The sequence below is a fragment of the Populus euphratica genome, unplaced genomic scaffold, assembly GCF_000495115.2.
Source record: "Populus euphratica unplaced genomic scaffold, PopEup_1.0 scaffold32.1, whole genome shotgun sequence".
Taxonomy (NCBI): Eukaryota; Viridiplantae; Streptophyta; class Magnoliopsida; order Malpighiales; family Salicaceae; genus Populus; species Populus euphratica.
In genome coordinates this window covers 1,062,153-1,074,673 of record NW_011499861.1, presented here as the reverse complement: position 1 = coordinate 1,074,673, position 12,521 = coordinate 1,062,153, and the positions used below count along the sequence as shown (strand labels likewise).

The window sequence follows — 12,521 nt, the reverse complement described above, 5'->3', positions numbered from 1 at the left end:
AGAAGTCTCTTCATTATATTTATTCAAGGATTAAAGTAATATATCTTCATGATACAATAAAATCTTGAAACTTATAAATAACAAATTTTATATGTTCTTTAACAAATTATATCTTGAAACTTCAGGATATAATTTTAGCTTTTCCTTTAATATTTTAATTTATTGATTTGGTGTCTCATACTTTATAAAGCATAACAATATTTCTTTTCTTTTCAATGCAGAATATAATTTTCTTTATTTTCCCTAATATTTAAGCTATTGTAAAAATTATAACATTAAGAATTCATATTGTAATATTCATTTTAAGAGTGACGAAATTCATATTGTAATATTCATTTTAAGAGTGATGAAAGGTTTATTTAAAAAAAAAAAAACTTTGATATTCATAGGCTAATAAATAATTGACAACAGATTTGGATTCAATCTGAAATATTAAAATTTAAACATATCATGATTTGAAATATAAAATTAATTGAATTTATTTAATTATAAGTTAAGTTGAAACCAAATCAAATCGAAGTTAGGTGAATTGTGTCAAATATATCCTACAGGGTTGTTTTTTTTTTTTTTTAATCAGAGTTGCAAGGGTTAAAAAAAAAACTCCTGTCATTGCAATTTTAAGATCGTGTATATGAGATTTACACGTCTCAATTGGTCACGTATATAAAGCCTACGCATCTTAACAACCCGTGATATTTTTCACAAACAAGTTTCTGGCTACGCTATTCTAGCTAAGAATAACATTATCAACATACCGTGGACGGGATCACAGAATATGCTGCAAACGCCATGTCTTGAGATTCTTCTTTTCCCCTTGAAGACTAACAAAATCAAACACCCAAATAATTAAAACACCACAAATCAGTAAATCACCAATCCTCTCCCCTAAAGAAGACATCTCAAACCATAAATTTGTTACAGTTATTTACATTCAGTCCCCAGCTGTGCTTTCAGTTTTACAACTACATTCTGCAAATGAGCAAAATTCAAAGCTAGGACTACCTATCTGCAGCAAGGAAACAGAGAATACAGAAGCAAGAGATCTGAGAACAAACAAGATGACAAGCAACTCCCTCAACGTGAAAGTATAACAAGCTAACACAACATTGCGATCTATTTTGCATGGACATTCATCAGAGCTAATTTTTTACAGCCCGCAGTCTCATACATGCTCAAGTTGCGATGACATGCTCCAGAAAGGCATTCTACGTCAGATAAATCACAACTCATTGAAGTAATTCTCACTGACAGGAAACACAACTAAAACCTAGAATGCAAGCAATTCCACATGAAATTTTAACTTGGTAATTTAAATTGCTGATTTCGGATCCACTGTTCCTTTGGCATTGCCTTCTTCTGTTAGAAGATTGTTGGGATCCTGCAATAGAATGTAAAATCAGCAGCATTGAGATGAGATGTAATCTGGGGAACGTCAGGACCAGTAGGAATATACCTCCATTCCCCATTTGATGTAATCTGGGGACTCACAGGCTTTATATTCATCAACCAAACTCTCAATTATGTCCCGTGATTCATCGAATTCAGAAAGATCGTTGTCCTGAATAACATTTTGCATTAGATAATAAAAAAGCAGCCTACAAAGCTAGCACATCTTATGTAGAAGCATTCTACACTCTGGCAAGAACCAGTCTAGTGGAGATCGACAAAATCATGTTGCTCAACTGAAATGGAGCACCAATAGCTATAAAAGCGTTTTCTGATCGAAAAGATGGATTCTTTATTCAAGACTACTAGCTGAAGATAAAATAGTGTATAGCACAATCCATAAATTGACAACTCACCAGAAGCATGAGAGAAACAAGGTGTATAGCACAATCCATAAATTGACAACTGACCAGAAGGATGAGAGAAACAAGGCAACTTACAGCAAACATCGGAAACTTTCTGTAGTTGTCAAGAAATGCTTGCTTTTTTCTCAGCTTCTCATACTGGCTCAGACATTTGCTGAAGAGGTGGCGGATGCTAGTGTGGCTTGCTAGCATGAGACCACTTACCTACAAATGCAGCACGTTCATTTATTCTTTCTCAAAATTCATGTATCATTCCAATACACTAAACATTACAAGGTTAACAAAACTGAATAACATAATCTCAAAAAAAAAAAAAAGAGTTCTTGGTAAGATTTTAGGAAAAATAAACCAAAACAGAGAAAGTAAGGCATGAAATAAGTTCTTACCCTGTGGGCAGTTTGAACATAGGGAGACTTTCTAGACAGAGCAACCTTCAAAAACAAAAGGAAAAAAGACAACATTAGCAGAGACTATAACTGGTTTGAAGTGGCAAAAAAACAGATGAAATAAAGTGAGATTTTTATTCTTTGTTAATACAGAAAAAGACCTGAATACTTGCAGGACCCCACTCAATAAAGTTAACGAGCTTTCTTTCACGAATCCTCTGCAAACTTTCATGGACCTGATAAAAGAGTTGGCAATCCAATACTGGTGAATTTACTAGTAAGAAAAATGAAAAAAAGATGCTCGCATTTATGAACCTTCTAAATACAGAATATCAACTCAAATAATAGCATCTTCTTGTAATGATATGTAAAGTGCCATGTAACAAGCAGAAAGGGAGCCGGTCAAAGCTACTAGAGAAAACAGGATCAACACACTGACTAGCCCATGGAAAACTCTTTAAGGAAAATAGATATTTTTTATTTTATTTTTATTTTTATTTTTCTATTTTTTATTATGATACCTTTTCTTGTCTTTTTTCTATTTGAAACAGAATATTTTTTTCTACTTTCTTTTTTATTCAGCATTATTAGGGTTTTATATTTTTTTTATATAAAAATTTGTAACAATATTTTGACAAATAGAGACCTGAATAAATAAAATGAAGTATTTTAAGAATATCTTATACTTATGATCTTTACAGGTTTTGACATGTAACAAACATTTTTATCCTTTGCTTTGGCTTGTGTTAATAGATATAGGAGTCTGATGATCTTTAGTGATTATTTTATTTTGTTGTGTGTTGCAAATTCATAGCAAGAAGAGAGCACAACAATCAATGGTTGTTATTTTGCTTTGTTATGTGTTTCAGAACAACCACAACTAGAAGAATTACAAAATATAACGTGCTTCTGTAGGAGAAAATGGGAAGATTTCCCTAAAAAAATATTCAAGAACTAGTGTGTTGTTTATGTCTATGTTAGTTGATGTCTTACCAAATCCTTGGAACCAACAATAAAGCAACTCACCATGAGATGGTTGCCCACACAAAAGTATTAGGATCTTGATGGGATAGCCCACAAACCAAAAGATATTATTGATAGAGGTCAGTTTTTAACAAGTTTCTTCTAATTTGGAGAGATTTATGGATAAGCTCTTTTTGAAAAATAAATATTTTTGTATTTTGTTTTTCTAATTTTTATTGGGATGCTTTTCTAGTTTTTTTTTTTCTCTATTTGAATGAGATAATTTTTCTAGTTTATTTTTTATACATTTTGTTAGGATTTTTTAATTTTTTTATATAAAAAATTGTGATAGTTTTTCAACAAATATAGATATGAATGAATAATTCTTATAAATTTTAATATATAACAAACCCCGTTATGATTTGGTCCTGCATCCATCACTGACGTGCAGCAAGGCTGACTTAGCGAAAAGCCAACATACTGAAACTGAAGTATTACATAATAAAGCCAATTTATGAGTTAACTATGGAGAAAAAAGGCGTTCAGAAGCTAAGGGTTGACTTTCCAAATATGTTGCCCTTGTGAAATACTTAAACGACAAAACGTTCAGCCTTCTTTTCAAGCAGCCTTCCACGTTAAGATACTTCTAACAAATTCATAAACTCTGAGATTATTACCTGAGTAGGGTCCACTTCTCCCTGAATAATATTCAATATTGAAATGTACTTTGCTTGACTAGCTTCTTTTGTTCGCGCATAAGAGGAAACCATGATATTCTTGGTCTGCAAAAAAAGGACAGGGTCAGGTGAATACCTATCTGCACTTTGGTTAAACAATAATGAATGAAATTTCTCACCTGCAACAGTCTCCTCATAACATCCAGTACAGTAGTTTTACGAATCACATTAGCCTGCCATGAGATTATTTGCATCAGAGCATCAGCAAAATACCTCCTTTAAATGCATGAGCATGCCCAGATTAAACATTTAAAGAAATGAGAAACCAATAAAATCTATTTTGATGGAGCCACTAATTATTGTTTCTGAAATAATACAGCTATGTCTCCCCCAAAATCCATAAAATTATTGATGAGATTCCAAATATTGATTAACTGAGACTTTCAACTATAAAACTATTAATGAAACAAAAGATTACCATTGAAAAAATTAAATTGAATCAAGTTCGAATCTGACCTGGCGCTCCACTGTGAGTGGTGTATATCCGGTCATAAGAAAATGACATCTTGGAGTTGGAATTAACGATGCAAGAAGACCAACCAAGTCATTGTTCATATATCCTGGATACCGCAGGGTAGTTGTGCTAGCAGACATAACAGTAGATACCAAAGAGTTTGTTTGAGCAAATGTGGGATTTGACAGATGTAGGCGCTCAACAGCAATTCTATTAAGTGCAGTATTGTCCAGAACGACAACACAATCCGCATTTAGAGTCAGTCTCTTCAGTGTTAAAAGTGAGTTATAGGGTTGAACTACCACATCACTTGTCTCCATCTGATTAGGAAACACACTGTATGTCTGTACCAACTTTTTGCTATAGCGATCATTTAGAGTCTCTAGCAGATACGAGCCCATACCTTCATTATACAATGCAGCACTCAAGAAGTAAGAAAACACTAATGTCAAAAAACTTATCCGAGTTCCAACATATATTAGCCACAATTAAATCCATACAATGTGCAGACATTTGCATTAAGTTGATGCTGGCCACAGCATTATCAAGCTAAGATGCAGAAATTATGTATCACAAACCAAGAGCTGTCTGATTTTGAACCAAACTAAGCATAGTGGAACAATGTTCGTTCAAGTGTTCAAATCTGGACCATTTGTCAGATTCTAACAAAAAAATGTTGGTAATATTGTCTTTACAAGAGTACAGCAAAATTGCATCGCAAATTCAGAACTTTGAAGACAAGAAAAGGCAATGACAAGTGAAGCAACCTGAGCCTGTTCCTCCAGCAATTGAATGACACAGAACAAAACCCTCGAGACTATCACTTCCATCTGCCTCTCTATCAATCATGTCGACTATATCCTCTTCAACGCCCTTTCCCTGATCAGAAATATAGAAATAAATATGAATCACACAAATTCGGTTGATGACAATAAGAACCTAATGCAAAACTTTCGAAAAGGCAAGAACTCTTTTACCTTGGATAACCAAAATAAAATCATTCGTCACACAGCACAGACAATCAACAAACCTGATGATATCCACTAGCCCAGTTATTTCCTGCACCACCACCATGATCTGAAACAAAGATGTTCTCATGATTGTAAAGATTACGATATTCACTGTTTTGAATTCCATTGATGACCCTGGGCTCCAAATCAATTAGTAATGCTCGTGGTATGTAGTGCTGATCATCCGCTTGGTAGAAAAACACATCTTTCCTATCACCTCCCTGAATCACACCAAATGCGACAAAATATACGTTAATTGAGTTCCAAATATTTCATAAAAAATATTTTTTATTTATTTTGAATTTCCGAATTAATAGCAGAAAGGTAAAATAATAATAATAATAATAATAATAATAAAGTATACAGTTAAATTCCAAAATTTTGTTTAGGTTGATAGAATACAATTCATTTTTCAACAACCAAATATAAAAGAAAGTGAGAATCAAAGACCTACCTGAGTTGCGAAATCTTCGAGGATGCCATCTTTGCTGATGCCGTGTTCGAGGCAAAGCTGTTTCCAGAACTCCATGCCGATCTGGTTCCCGCATTGTCCTACTTGCAGCGTGATTATCTCTCTCGGCATTTTTGTTCCGTTAGCCCTTTTCTTTTCTCGGGAAAACTAGGGTTTTGGGATCGACGGAGAGAGTGATGAAAATGTCAGTGGTGAATCTGGCGCGGAGAGGATTTAAGGAGATGGAAAAGGAGGGAATCTCCGAATTTTTGGATTTACGTGCGTGCGTGCGCGCTTGCTTAAATAAATGCTTTTAAATGGCATGTGTTTAGGATGGGAAAAAAATAATTTTTCTCATCATTGGAATTATCTTTCATTTTACTTAGTTTCTGGTATATCTCTCTCGTGTGTGTGTGTGTGTTAGTTACCAAATATATTTAAAATAATTAAACTTAATTAATTTAATCTTAACAACTAAGTTAATAAAATCTATTAATTACTAAGAATAACTATTATTAATTATAATTTAAAATTAAGATTTAAAAATTCTCCCACGTGATTTTAAATTATATAAAATAAAAATGAGTAATTGATGTTGTATAATAAATGTTTGGTACCTTCAAGATTCTAACCTGTACTTAGTATAAATAAATTTTAATTTAAAAAATTATTTTAATTATGATGTTTTCGATTAGGTTTTTGAAAGTTTAAACTTACAATAAATAAGTATAGTTTTTAAAATTGATTCGGTTCAAGGCTTAAAATCGGACTGGATTCCGAGTTTTAACTGGATTTTTTGTCTATTTTAGTTAATTTTTTAAAATAAAAACGACATCATTTTATTTAAAAAATAAAAATTAACGGATTATAACCAGACTTTTAACCAAGTTTTATCAAGTCAAGCGGGTAGCCGAGTCACCTCGAGTTTTTCCTTTCCCTATTTTTTTTAAACCCAATCCAATTTCAACCCCAGATCGACCTATTAAATTAGGTCAGGTTTTAAAACTACACAAATAAAACATATAAATAATTTTAAGGTTCCATTATCAATATTATGTGTTTTTTTAATCGTTGACATATATGTTGTGAGGTTCATTTTCGTTTAGGATGGGAAAAAAATAATTTTTCTCGTCATTAGAATTATTTTTTATTTTACGTAGTTTCTGTATATCTCTCTCGTGTGTGTGTATTAGTTGCCAAATATATTTAAAATAATTAAACTTAATTAATTTAATCTTAACAACTAAGTTAATAAAATCTATTAATTACTAAGAATAACTATTATTAATTATAATTTAAAATTAAGATTTAAAAATTCTCCCACGTGATTTTAAATTATATAAAATAAAAATGAGTAATTGATGTTGTATGATAGATGTTAGGTACCTTTAAGATTCTAACCTATACTTAGTATAAATAAATCTTATCTTGAAAAATCATTTTAATTATGTTGTTTTTAATTAGGTTTTTGAAATTTTAAACTTATAACAAATAAACATAGTTTTTAAAACCGGTTCAGTTCAAGGCTCGAAATCGAACTGAATTCCGAGTTTTAACTGATCTTCTGGTCATTCTAGTTAATTTTTTTTAAAGAAAAACGATATTATTTTATTAAAAAAAATAAAAATTAATGGATTGTAACCAGATTTTTAACTAAGTTTTATCAAGTCAACCAGGTTGCCGAGTCACCCCAAGTTTTTTTTTTCTTGTTTTTTCTTAAATCCAGTCCAATTCCAACCCCACCTATTGAATTAGGTTAGGTTTTAGACATATAAATAATTTTAAGGTTCCATTGTCAATATTGTGTATTTTTTTATCGTTCATTTTTGAAGTAAAAATATATAAAAAATTAGCACCAAAAGTATAACTTCATTAATATATAAAAATTAGCACCAAAAGTATTTTGCTCGTTTATCTCAATTGCATTGGAATGCTTTGGAAAAGCATTTTAAATTATTAAAAAGATATGAAAATCAAAACCAGAATCTTTTGCTCTTCTGTTTCTTTTACTCTTTCTAATTTCACTAAAAGAGAGATTATAAAAAAAAATTTATCTATTTTAAAACAAGAACTTTCAGTAACAAGTTTAAACAACTTATTTTTTACTAAAGAAATGTTTTCAAAAAAAAAATACATTACATGACTCAATAATTTTATTATTTCTAATTTCAAGAACTTTAGGAATTTAAAACTAAAAATAATAGTAGTATCCAGAGAATATCCAACAAATACACCATTTATGGTTTTAGGATCAATTGCCCTTTTCTTAGTAATTGAAATATTCACTTTATATAAAAACCCTCGCACTTTAAAATATTTTAAAGAATATTTTTTTTATACTTCTAAAATGCATATAACATTTTATCCAATTTTTCATGAGGAATTCTATTGATAATATAACAAGAAGAATACAAAAATTCACCTCATAAGTTATTAGGAAAATCATAACAAAATAACATTATATTAATCATTTTCATTGGAGTTCTATTTTTCATTTGTGTTATGGTATTAAAATGTGGTGAATAATGAAGTGTTGCTTGGTGTGTAAAACAATTTAATTCTAAAAATTTATTCATTTCAATAGAAATATGCTCACCGCCTCTATTAAATCACAAGTATTAACTCAATATTTTTTTACTTTCTTTCCTACTAGATTAAAAATCTTTCTAAATTGTTTAGCTTAAACACAAATTACATATTTTTCTTTTCTATTAGTTTACGAACTAGAAATAAAATTTAAATGCATCATTCTCTTAATAGTGTTAAATTTAGCATGTCAAAGTTTACCATGCTAGAATCATGAAATTCAACATTAAACATGATGGACTTTTTTTTTTTAATGAATAATCAAGCCCCCATACACAAGGCTTATATCCAAGCCTATACATCTCAATCCATGATCGTAGCCATAAAACCTTTAATTTTACCATAAAGTTTTTGTTTCATGATTTTATCAATAACAATGTTATTATAAAATTAAATAAAAAATTATTTTATTTTAATTCCACATCATTTATAAAAAAAATTCGTTTTATCATTGACAAAACTCTAAGAAAAGAAAAAACAGCTAAACCCTCTACCATATAGACTTTAGCTCTCTCATATCTACAACAACTCTCTTATAAGGTACAAGGTATAGATGCTAAATAATGCTATTGCTATTGCAACAATGCAACTATATTTTCACACTTTTTCTCCTGCTTAACAATAAACCCCCTTATATGCATCACTAAGCATACAAATACAGCTTTAATTTCTTAAAAAGACAAGAAAAAATAGCATGCATGTTAGTAACATTCATACCTTATACTAAAAGGAGTTATACTCGTTGTTCCCACACAAGATACTCCAAAAAATGGTCATTGTAGAGAGAAAAAAACAAGAACACAGAGAGAAAAAGAAATGATCACCGGAGCCATGTCAAGACTCCTTTTCAACCACTTGCTCTCTTGGAATGACCGTTTCAACGAGACAAATTTAACGATGCTAAGAACAAACACTTTTAAAGATTAGAAGCCACTGTATGGGCTATCAAACCGCAACGACTTTACTCACATTCTAGCATTTGTATACCACGGGCCCGTCCTTTTTTTTTTTTTTTAATCTTTCAATCAATATCAACTTTTTATTGAGTCTTAAATTTCATTTCACTAGAGTCTAATAACTTTTTTTTTTTAATGGAGTCTCTAATTCTTTAATAGCACATCAATTGAATCTCACATTTCATCATGGTCAAACCAAATAGAGACCCAACATGGAAGAGAAGCTGTGAAACAGTAAAGATGGTTCATGAATTTTACAGTTTATTGTGTTGATCGAGGTTGATATATTACAATATACTCTCAAAATTTAACGCATATATTAAATTTTCTCCAATCAAAATCATTTTTTATATTATTACATCACTGACAATGTTTGTACAATCCTTTTGTTGTTGAAAAAAAAGAAGCTTCGTCCTACAGTGGAGCACGGGACAACGAACTTGTTATACATATACTAAAAGAAAACATTCTTTCATTGTAGAAATGGAATAATTAATTATTTTTTTTCACATTTTCTACTGCAGTAGCAGCAAATCTGTAATTTTTTGGTGTTTTTCCTAGAAAAAAAAGATTACTAGTTTTTTTCTTTATAGTTGACATGTTATCATTTTACACTAGACACATTTATTATTATTTTTTTATCTTTAATTTTTTGTAATTTTTTTTAGTTTTTCCTTATACTATTTTTTTAAAAAAATATTATTTTTTTATTCTTTTTTATTTGGAATATCTATCACTCCACATTGGACCAATTTATACCATTTATTACATTCTTATCTTTATTATTTTATAATTTTTTTCTTTACATTTTTTTTGAAAAACTGTTATGCAAAACTAAAAATAAATGGTGTTTCCTATATCAACTACAACATTGTTTTATTTTTTCTACAATGTTAAAAATTAATTTGAGCTATTAAATCTTTTTATTAATGTATATGATCTTTATTTTATTTTATTACATGTAACTATCAATTTTTTAATTTACAATTATATTTTTTATTTGATATCAAAACACATGTTAATTACACCTATAAAAAAAATTATTCGACCCACAACAAAGCGAGTTAAATAGAGACATCAACATTTTTATTTATTTATTGATAAAAATGGTTTTTAATTTATTTACTTAAATTCATTTATAGTCCTTTTAATTTATAATTATATATTTTTTATTTTTTAAAAAAAATAAATGAATAAATTGAGTGATTATTATAAATGAGAAACCAAAATTATTTGGCTAACAAAAAAAGTTAGCCCGATACTAAGTAATTCGTATAAAATTACTGAATTAATTGTGACAATCAAGATCAATTAACTAGATTTTTTAGGTATTTAAAAGAATTACTAGTTTTATTAATTAAAAAAAAAGTTAATCGGATATGAGATAATTCATATAGAATTATTGAATTAATTGGTTAACAAAAAAGATTAGCTCGATGCTTTGTAATTCATATAAAATTATTAAATTAATTATGATAACTAATATTGATTAGCTAAATTTCTTGAATAATTAAGAAAGTTATCAAGTTTATTGGTTAAAAAAGAAGTTAAAAAAGAAAAAAGAAAAAAGGAAATGGAAGACCATAATTTCCATCGTCTTTTGCACCAAGCGGAGATCACAATGATTATTGATCACACGACAAAAGCGAGAGCCTACATGATAACACCCCCATCATTATATTAACTAATCATTAAACAGCAGATTAGTCCACTGACCTCCTACACACATCACCAAATCTCTACACTCATTTCCCAGACTTGATAAATTAAACTTCTCCTTCCATAATCGTGCCTGTGCACTAATTCCCTTCAATTTCACAGCACAATCCAAGCATATATACAAAAACAGATCAACAGGTATGTACATGACCTAACATAACCATAGTACCTGATCTCCTCGCATCATAATAAAAGGATAAAAAAACAACATAAACAAGAGGTCTAATGGAGCCAAAGAAAAGCTCCCATGGCGAAGCTCCTCTTCTGCTCAACATCTCCGGTGCTTGGCAGCCCATACTCTTTAAGCAGGCAATCAAGTTTCCACTCTGGCATGGTCTGATATTCGGCTAGGGTGTATCTTGGGTAGTGCAATGGCATCTGAAAGTTTCCACACCGCTCCTTTGTGTGCTGCCCACTTGGTCCACTTCCTATGTTTGAAGGTGGCCTGGCTACCGACTCCATTAATCCACCTCCACTCTTATTTAGCCTAACAGCTTCGATGCTCTAGAGTAACTTGGCCACATATGCAAGTTAGTTGAAGGATGTAGAGGCCTTTTATAGAGGTTTTAGAGGAGGAATTGTAGTTTAGTCCTTGTAGTTTACTAAAACCAATCAATTAGTCCTTCTAGTATCTAAGATCACCAAATAGTCTCTTGACTTGGCCAGTCTCAATTCACTAGTGTTTTTTTTTTTAATGTCTTATTTTCTAATCTAGATTTATCATCTTACCTATTTTATTTTTATTTATTTTTCCAAAAAGAAAAAAAACCAATCTAAATTGGAAAAGAACATGAAATTGAAGGAAAGACTCATAAACTTGGAAGTAACGAAAACATGCAAAGCCTGAAAGCGTGCACGCGAAGTTTAAAACAATATTTTAGCTAATCATATTTAAAGCGCGCGTGTCGAAAGACAATTTAGAGTATTGAATTGTTCAATTCAATGACAAGTAGCAGCTTATTTTTATGGAAGCATTATCCTTCCTTTATTCCTTTTGAATGTAGCATGAAAACAGGCTTAAATAACTAGTCTTTGTCCATGTTTGGTAACGAAGTTGTATTTATTTTAAAAAAATTAAATTAATATTTATAATTTTTTTAATAGTTTTGATATTTTTAATAAAAAAATATCATTTTAATATATTTTAATTGCTAAGCATTTTTACAAAATTAATTTACACAGCATGAACAAAAGCATACTTAATACCTCAGCATTAGCCTCCAAACTAAACCGAATTGGACTCTACAATTACAAGCTAGAATTTCCAACTTTGTTTTTCTTTCAGCAAATCAGCACATTAAATGACTGTTTGGAAACACAGTTAAAATTATATTTGATTTTTTTATTTTAAATTAATAATTTTTTTTATTTTTAGATTATTTTAATATGTTGATGTTAAATTTTTAATAAAAAGTATTATTTTAATATATTTTTAAATAAAAAATATT

The 12,521-nt window shown here is 29.8% G+C and overlaps 1 protein-coding gene across 4 annotated transcripts; it reads right to left on the bottom strand.

Moving 5' to 3' along the window:
* Window positions 1–732: 732 nt before the first annotated feature.
* On the bottom strand, window positions 733–6,072 carry LOC105124791 (tubulin gamma-1 chain-like). 4 transcript variants are annotated; one of them, XM_011024916.1, is made up of 12 exons: window positions 5,816–6,072; window positions 5,382–5,582; window positions 5,119–5,230; window positions 4,354–4,754; window positions 4,017–4,070; window positions 3,838–3,942; window positions 2,359–2,433; window positions 2,198–2,242; window positions 1,887–2,015; window positions 1,454–1,558; window positions 1,302–1,378; window positions 733–969 (listed from the first exon to the last, which is right to left on the bottom strand). In XM_011024916.1, exons 1-11 carry the CDS (start codon window positions 5,942–5,944, stop codon window positions 1,310–1,312), a joined length of 1,425 nt encoding a protein of 474 aa, XP_011023218.1. In that variant the 5' UTR covers window positions 5,945–6,072; the 3' UTR covers window positions 733–969; window positions 1,302–1,309. The 4 variants fall into 4 exon arrangements, 3 of the variants coding, with proteins under 3 accessions (XP_011023218.1, XP_011023217.1, XP_011023216.1); XM_011024915.1 differs by having other exon boundaries at window positions 889–1,006; XR_842119.1 differs by having other exon boundaries at window positions 903–998; window positions 1,037–1,378.
* Window positions 6,073–12,521: the final 6,449 nt, after the last annotated feature.